At 60.3% G+C, this 8,893-nt stretch overlaps 1 protein-coding gene across 1 annotated transcript; it reads left to right on the top strand.

The window, feature by feature from the left end:
• The first annotated feature begins 4,206 nt into the window (after positions 1-4,206).
• NHLH1 (nescient helix-loop-helix 1) lies at positions 4,207-8,293 on the top strand. Its single transcript, XM_042976137.1, has 2 exons — positions 4,207-4,479; positions 7,694-8,293. Exon 2 carries the CDS (start codon positions 7,866-7,868, stop codon positions 8,265-8,267), a length of 402 nt encoding a protein of 133 aa, XP_042832071.1. The 5' UTR covers positions 4,207-4,479; positions 7,694-7,865; the 3' UTR covers positions 8,268-8,293.
• The last annotated feature ends 600 nt before the right edge of the window (positions 8,294-8,893 follow it).

The raw sequence follows: 8,893 nt of genomic DNA, 5'->3' as shown, positions 1-8,893 counted from the left end.
ACTCGTGACCCTCGAAATCATGACCCAAGCCGAACCCAACCGACCGAGCCCCCCCCAGGAGTCCAATTCTTAAACTTTTTAAGGTAGTTTGAAACTTTTCCTTCCAGAGAGGGAGGCCGGAGGGGCCCTTATTCCTGTAATTCAGCATCCCGTCCTAAGACAGAGCCTGGCAGGCCTCTCGGAAGTTGGGCCTGCGGAGCAGAGCCCCTTAAAGATCGGGGTCCAGATGGGCCGCAGGTCGGAGTTTTATTCCTCCCTGAATCCACACGCAGAAGGGGCCCTCCCAGTCCTGCGGTGGAGACGGGCAGCCGTAGCCCAGTCCCCAAATAGGGAAAACATGGGGAGGAGTGCGGGGGCCATCTCAGGAGGCCTGAGAGATGACGCAACTGTGAAGCAACTCTCCAGGCTCTGGCTCCGGAGCGGGGGCTGGGACCCTGGGGTCCCCTTCCGCCCACACCTCGACTGAGGCCTTGGCAAAAGTGCGGGGACCGAAGGGGAAACGGGGATGAAAGGGGGCATCGTGAAAAGAAGAAACTAGTATAGACAAACAGGAAGTAGGGAGGAAAGGAAGTGGCAGACAGGAGCCCAGGAGCCCGAGAGGAGAGGAGCCGAGGGGGGGAAAGGCCGATGGCGGGCGTGGCCGGGAGGGAGTGGGCCCGGGGCTGCTGGTGACAGATGGGTGGACACAAAGAGGAGACAGATGGATGGGGGAGGGAGGAGGGAGGCTGGAGGGGCAGTGGTTGGAGGCCTTAATGAGATTGGAGCTGGGCTCGGGGCTGAGGAGAGGTGAGTGGAGAGGAAAGAAGAAAGGCCAGGCCGCCTCAGGAGACAAAGGCGACCAGGCCTGGGGGCCAGGGCGGGAGAGGGCTCTGGAGGGGCCGCTGGGGGAGGGGGGGGGGCGGGGGTTCCAGCCCCGGCTGGCAGCAGAGAGAGTGACAGATTGCGTGGCTCGCCACAGTGGAGACCCGCTGTCACCTTCTAGAGGCACGGAGAGGGAGACCCAGAAAGACGGACTGACACGCACGGTGTGGAGGCAGACAAGGAGACAGAAGAAAATCCACGAGGAGCTGCGGCCTCCCGGCCACGCCACGGCTCCTGCCCGGGCTCCCCCGCCCCGCCCGCTTGCTCCTGCGACCCAGGACCCAGGACGAGGGCCGGTCTCTCACCAAGAATGACACCCCCACCCGGGCGGGGGCCACTCCAGGGAAAGGGTCAGGCAGCGCGGCACCGCGAGGGTTAACGCCGGCTGCTCGCCCTGCCAGCCGCCTGCCTGGTCGGGTCCCCAGGGCTCCCCGCATATGTCACCCCCTCTCCTGCCAAGCCCACTGCTTCCCAGCTCCTCCAGGCCCTCCCCCACCCTCAAGGACTAGGCCCCGGCCCCCGTGTCTTCCCTACACTCCAACCTCCCATCCGGCAGTCTACTTCCAATCTACCTCCAAGGCCAGGCCGTGTAGACCTGAAAAGCGGGCGGGCGACCACCCGAGAAAGTGAACGCCTATAAAATGCAAAATAAAGACAAACCAAACCGTAGAGCCTGCTCCTCCCCCACCCCCAGGGCCTGCTCTTCCTGCCCTTGTTATGGCAGACACACACACACACACACACACACACACACACAGCTCCCTGGGGGTTCTGCTTCCCCCAGGCTGGGGCTGCTGGCAACCTGCGCTGACCTCAGAGCGCTCCCTGCTCCCTCGACCACGACCACCGGTCCCAGGGTGATAGAGGCAGAGGAGAAGCAGGAGGTCCCAGGGCACGCTCTCACCCTGCTCACCATCAAACCCCAGTTCAGTTTGTGGGGACAGCTCGGGCTGGGTATGTCAAGGATGGAATCCCAGGACTGAATTATCAGAGCCCGAACGCCTACAAGCAGGGAGGCTGGGGACAGGGACCCCCCCTGCTCCCCCTCCCCCCCCACCCCGTTCCTTCCTGCCTTCCCCACCCCCACCTCAGGGCCCTTCTCCTTCTGTTTCCCCCCATGTCTCCCCCTTTGGGATCCCAGCCTCCAGGCTGCAGTCGCCCGTCCCTCGTCCCCTTGTCCCTCGAGTTGTGTCTATCCTGTCTCCGGCCTTGTCTCCCTGTCTGCCCCAGTTTTTTGCTTCCTCACCACTGTGTGCTCTCTGCCTCCCCCAAGTCTGTGTCTCCGCCCTGTCTTGGGGCCTCCCTCAGGCCTCTCCAGTACCACGCGGTACCTCCCCTGAATTCCGGTGTCTCTCAAGATCCGTGTTTCTCCCAGGCCTGGTCTCCCTCCCCAGCTCCCCTCCCCCAGTCTCCCCCACGTCCCCTCCCACATATGTTGTATCTCTGAGCCTCCACAACCTGGCAACTCCTCTCGTCCTCTCTCACCCCTCTGTCTCCCCGTGACTGTGCCTGCCCCCCTGTCTGTTACCCACCCACAGCGCTCTCCCCCCTCGTCCGTTTCCTCTGTCTGGCTCCCCACATCTCCCCCTGTCTCCCCCTCCTCTCCACCCCGCACTGGTCTCCATCTCTCCTCTCCCCAAGGCACTGTCTCCTGGGTCTCTCGGTCTCCCAATTTCTTGGACAGGGTGGAGGGCAGGAGCGTGGGGGCGGTAGAATTGCTGTTGCTGGGGGCTCATTAGGTGGAGATTGGTTTTTAATCAGCACCATGGCAATGATGATGCAAGAACTGAGATGCCACCTGGTCCCCTGCCCCCCAGCCCCCCTCCTCAAGCCTCCTTTCCCCTCCAGCTCAGCCCATCTGCTGGCGCCTGGGCACCTGTCTGGGCCTGCCCAGGTGGGAGTTGGCACCTCCCAGACCTGGCGGGGGGGTGGTGGGGGAGCTTGGGGAGGAATCATAGGACTCCCCTTAGGGAGGAAAAGCCCAGAAAAGTTTGATCAGCAACAGGGAAACGGCGAATGCCTCCGACAACCCCCGCAGCTGGGGCTTGCTCCAAGGAAGGTCCAGACCCTTCCATGCAATAGCTCACTTAATCTCCATGGCAACCTAAGAAGCAGCTCTAATGAACCCCATTTTGCAGAAAAGGACCCTGGAGGCTCAAGAGGTTAGGTTACTTGTCCAAGGTCACCAGACGCCAGGACTTTCTTCACCGTAAGACACTGTCTCTGGAGCGCTCCGGGTTCATTCTGGGTACTCGCGAAGGCTCAGTGACGACACCCAACAGCTGCGTGGAGTCCCAGCTCCTGCCACCCTTCACCACACACGCACACGCACACACACACACACACACACACACACGCACTCAGACACGCGTGCACGTGCACACACAGGCCGGAGGCAGCTGAGCTACTGAGGTGAACTTAATCAATGCCTGTTTGCATATAATTCTGTATCTGATTTTCTTACTGCTCATTTGCTGCCCTGGCACACTCCAAGCCTGCCCGGGCCGCCCTGACTTCTCCCACATCCTTCCAACCCTCGTCCTTCCTCTTCCTTCAACCGGGCCTTTCCTCTTACGAGCCCAGAATTCCCAGCGGGTCAGCTTGGAAAAACTCCCTGTGGGCTCTGTGTCAGGAATCTGACCCCGCTCCTCCCCACCACGAGGTAGATGGGAGGTCGAGGGCTGGGTAAGAGGGCATGGGGTGACTAAGTCCCAGGGCCACACGGGAGCCACAGGCAGCCTGCCGAGGGGTCCTGTGGGCACCAGCTTTAGGAAGGATGAGAGCTTGTCGAGGACCAGGACTCTCAGGTCTTCTTTGAGGACCTAGGGTTTCCCTGTTGGTACCTTGGATAGCCTTCTTCCCAGGGGAAAGGAAACAGGGGAAGGGGCTGTCAAAGTCACGCTGGGACTCAGAATAGGACCATGGCACTTAAACCTGGCTTGCTGGGGGCCTCTGTCCCTGCCGCCTCTGGTGTGGAAGACCGAGGGGGTTCATCTGTGATCCTGCCCTGGCTCTCGCCCCAGCCCCACCCCTTCCCCAGCTCTCCATTTCTTGCTTATGAAATATGCATGGAGAACAGATGTCCCTGCTCCCCTACTCCCTGCCCCCCCCAGGGCCAGCCCCCACCCCCAGCTCCCGGGAGGTGGGGTGGGGGGTGTTCCCAGTTCTCTCTGCCAATGGCTGCCTGGCCTGGCTGTTTAATATTGATGAGGGGGGGGGGAGCTGGGCCAGCCAATGGCGAGCTGGGGGTGTGTGTGTGTATCTCCATATATATATACATAGGGCTGGGCCAGCTCAGGTGTGTATGTGTCCGTGAGTGGTGAGTGTGTGTGTGTGTATGTGTGTGTGCGTGTGTGTGTGTGTGTGTGTGTGAGTGCCAGTGGCTCCAGTCCCTGACCAAGCCCACCCCCTCCTCCTGGGCCCTATATTCCCACCATGTGTAGCCCTCTCATCTGCCCTGGAGCCTGTACAGCCACGCCACGCCGCCGTCCCCGAGAGCTCTAGAGAGCTGGTCACTAACTTTGCAGACGGATGAGCTCCCAGCAGCCAGAGGAGACCGGGGCTGTCAACGCTGCCCCCTGTCCTGCGAGCTCAGACCCCCTCGCAGGGTCTTCCTAGGTAAAGGGAGAACCGTGGGCTGGGGAGGGGTGGGTGTGTCCCTTGCACTGTGGCTCAGGTCCCCTCCCAGAGCCTTCCTCGAGTTCCTCTCTCTCGTGTGTCCCCACACCTCCCTCTCCTCCATTCCTGCCCCTGGACGCTTTGTGCCTGTCTGTTCTCAATCGGGTTGAGCATGGCGGAAGGGGGGGCAGGAGATGAGCATCCCACCCCAGATGCTTGGAGCTGCTGGCCTCCCTCATCCTCGGAGCCTGAAACTTTGGGACCAGAAGTGGATTTGGGGTGAGGACTTGTTGGGTACATGGAAGCCGCTGCCAGGGCCTGAGCCGGGGAAGACAGCGGGGCCAGGAGGTGGGACGGGGATCAGACTGGGAGCACACAGAGGGGAGGGGAAGGCACGGCACAGCGGTCAGGGGTGAAGGGACACAGGCAGAGGGAGAATCTGGTGGTGACAGATGTGCTGGGAGCCCCAGAGCCGAACTCCTGAAGCCCGGAGCTGGGGAGTGGGGACAGTAACCGTGTCCCGGGAGGGGCTGACTTCGGGGCCTCCCCCCTGTTGCAATCCTCTCCTGTTCCTTTGGCCCCCGGGATGCGGAGCGTGTTCTGAATTTCAACACCAACCGCCTTCCGTTTTGTGTTGTGGTGACGGCGTGTCTGTCAGATGTCGACTTACACTTACACCCATCACCCCCCAGCGCTTAGTAACTATTTGTCAACGACAGCGGGGTCGGGGGCAAGGCTGGGGGTCCATCAGGCCGGAGAACCGGGCTGGTAAGGAAGGGAAGATGGAGACTGAAAAGGAGCCTCAGTGCTTCTGTTTCTGGCCATTGAGTCCCACGAGCTCTGAGCAGAGTGGCCCTCTGTTCCCCCTCCACACTCGTCCTAAGCAGAGCCTCGCCCATACCTTTCCCTGCTGCCTCGCCCTGACCCCCTCTAGTCCCCGGGACAAGCAAACCTTAGCCAAGTCCCAGAACGGTGTCCAGGCACCCGCGCCCCCCCCCCCCCCGCAGGCCACATCTGAACTGATGGTGGGCTGGGGGAGGACTCGAAGCGGGACGCCGACTCTGGTCCCTTCCCGTCATCTTCTTTGCAGAGTCACCAAAAGGGCCAGGGAATGGCAATGGTTGAGGGTGTTGAGGACAGAGCTAGAGAAAGGGGCTGGTCCCGAGCAGGGCAATCGTGGCCAGAAGGGACACTTCCGGACTCTAGTGGATGGGGTGGTAGGATCACGTGTCTGTGGTGGTCATGTTGGGGGTGGGGGGCCGGCAGGGACTGGGCTGGGACAGCTGTGCCGAGCTCCATATGTCCCAGTCCACTCTACAATGGGCAGTCTGCGTGCTTATCCCCTCCCCCCCCCCAGAGGCAGCAGGACTGCAGCGGGGCCCTGGGGGGGGGGGGGCTGATAGTGAGGCCAAGGCTCGCAGCTCTCCCATCACAACTGGGGAAGGTTTAGAGGGTTTAGAGTCACGGCCAACCTCTCTTGGCGCTGTGACTGCAGTCTCGCTTGTTTGTTGTTGTTTTTTTTTCCCTTTCATTTTATTATTAAGCATTTTTGGTAAAAAATGGTAAAAAAACACGTAACATAAAAGCTACCATTTTTAGTTTACGGTTCAGTAGTATTAGGTGTATTCCCATGGTGGTGAAACAGATCTCCAAAACTTTTTCATCCTTCAAATCTGAAACTCTACCCCCTTTCAACACCACCTCCCCTCCCCGCTCTTCCCCCTGCCCCTGGTAACTGCCATGCTACTTTCTGTGTCTATGAAGTTGACGACTTCGATTCCTCGTAGAAGTGGAATCGCTCAGTATTTACCTTTTTGTGACAGGCTCATTTCGTTTAGTAGGACGAGTTTCAAGTTTCATCAGTGCGGCAGCTTGCGATAGGATTTCCTTCCTTTTTAAGGCTGAATAATATTCCAATGAACGTACTCCTCGTCCATTCATCCGTCGATGGACATGTTGTTTCCACGTCTCGTGACTAGAGCTGCAGTCAACGTCCACATGCAGATATCTCTTCAAGATCCCGATTTCACTTCGTCTTTCGATATCTACTCAGAAGTGGAATGACTAGGTCATACGGCAGTCCTGTGTTTAATTTTGAGGGGAACCTCCGTTAGGCGTTTCACAGTGGCCGCACCAGCTTACGGCCCACCCCTCACCTCCGACAGGGCACAAGGGTCTCGATTTCTTCACATCCCCATCCACCCTTCTTATTTTCTGTTTTGTTTTCGTTTGATAGCAGCCATCCTAGGGGACGCGAGGTGATAGCTCACCGTGGTTTTGATTTGCTTTTCTCTGGCGCTGAATGATGTGAGCATCTTTCCGTGTTTGTTGGCCATTTGTATACCAACTTTGGAGAAACGTCTGTTCAAGTCCTCTGCCCATTTTTTATTTTTTTAAATTTTTTTTTCAACGCTTTTTATTTATTTTTGGGACAGAGAGAGACAGAGTATGAACGGGGGAGGGGCAGAGAGAGAGGGAGACACAGAATCGGAAACAGGCTCCAGGCTCCGAGCCATCAGCCCAGAGCCTGACGCAGGGCTCGAACTCACGGACCGCGAGATCGTGACCTGGCTGAAGTCGGACGCTTAACCGACTGCGCCATCCAGGCGCCCCCTCTGCCCATTTTTTAATTGAGGGATCTGATGTTTTGTTCTTGCCAGAGTTCTTTATAATATTCTGGACACTCCCCCCTCATCAGAGATCCGATTTGCATGTATGTTCTCCGGTCTGCTGTCTGTTGCCTTTTCGCTCTTCTGATTGTGTCCTTTGACTTACGAAAGTTTGCAAGTTCGACGTGGTTCCATTTGTCCATCTTTGCCTTTGCTGCCTGTGCTTCTGGCATCATATCCAAGAAATCACTGCCAAGCCCGATGTCATAAAGCTTTCCCCTGTGTTTTCTTCTAGGAGCTGTCCAGTTTTAGGTCTTTAATCCCCTTGCTCGGTTTTATCCTGCCCCCCCACCCCCTCCTCATTTCTCCTCCTTCCTGTCGCTCACCCCCAGGATTCTCTTCCATTCTTACCACCTCTCCTCCTACCCCTTTACAGCGTCCACCTGCCTGTCTCTCCCCACGTTTCCGCCTTTCTTCCCCCGACTGACTCGTACAGGACCTCCCCACTCCCAATCCTTCTCCAACCTTCCTCTTGCCCTCCCCGTCTCGGAGCTGTCTCCTTCCTCCTCCCTCGGCCCCCCTCAACTTCCCCTTCTCTCCTCCAGGCTCCGGACTGGAACCCTGACCATGGGACCTTGAAGTGGCTCTCACCTCCTCAGCTCAGTGGCAGACCCCACTCCCCCAGGCCCTTCCTGCCCCTCCCACAACCAGCTTGGAGGCTCCCGGAGGGAGGGGTGGGGAGGGGATCCTGATCTCACCGGGCAGGGGGCCTCCATCATGATGCTCAACTCAGACGCGGTGGACCTCGACCTGCCTCCCACCCACTCCGAGACCGAGTCGGGCTTCAGCGACTGTGGGGGCGGGGCGGGCCCCGACGGGGCGGGGCCTGGGGGTCCCGGAGGAGGCCAGGCCCGGGGCCTGGAGCCCGGAGAGCCCGGCCGGAAAGACCTCCAGCACCTGAGCCGGGAGGAGCGGCGGCGGCGGCGCCGGGCCACGGCCAAGTACCGCACGGCCCACGCCACGCGGGAGCGAATCCGCGTGGAAGCCTTCAACCTGGCCTTCGCCGAGCTGCGCAAGCTGCTGCCCACGCTGCCCCCCGACAAGAAGCTCTCCAAGATCGAGATCCTGCGTCTGGCCATCTGCTACATCTCCTACCTGAACCACGTGCTGGACGTCTGACGGGGCTGCCTCGGCCTGGCTGGGGTCCCCCCCGCCCCTCCCCCCCCCCCAGCTCCCCGCAGGGCCCCCGGGGCGGGGGGGAGGGGCAGGGAGGCAGGGTGCCCTCCGGCTGGGTGGCTGGGTGGCTGGGTGGCTGGGGCTGGCTGGCTGGCGAGGGCCACCTTCTCCTGCCGACCCCCCCACCCCCCACCCCAGGGCGATTCTCGTGCGCCTCCCACGGCTTGTGGTTGGGGCCCAGCTGGTCAGAAACGTTCGCCTGGGTGTTCGGTACCCAGTCCTTGCTGGCTTTCCTAGGCGGCCGCCCTTGGCCGCTCCCCCCTAGCTCTCTCCCGGGCCGCTGCCTCTTCTTCGCACCGTCCGCTTGCCTGTCCCTCCCCTTGTTTCTGCCCCGCTTCCTCCGCTCTTCCAGGGCCACTCTTACGACCAGATTTCTGGAGACCCCAGACCCCGTCTCTGTCTCCCATCCCCTTTCCAGCCTCGCCTGGCCTGGGGTGGGGAGGGGGCACCCATACAGGAAGGGGGAAGGCTGGGCTCCGAGTGGGGTGGGCTTCTACCCCAGAGATCTAACCCCGGGGACGCGGGGCCTCCGGAGATACTCCTGCCAAGGGGAATCTTGGCGGCCGAGA

Source organism: Panthera tigris, chromosome F3 (assembly GCF_018350195.1).
Source record: "Panthera tigris isolate Pti1 chromosome F3, P.tigris_Pti1_mat1.1, whole genome shotgun sequence".
In the NCBI taxonomy this organism is placed as follows: Eukaryota; Metazoa; Chordata; class Mammalia; order Carnivora; family Felidae; genus Panthera; species Panthera tigris.
Note: the sequence above shows the minus strand (reverse complement) of the source record. Positions and strands in the feature narration are given on the sequence as shown.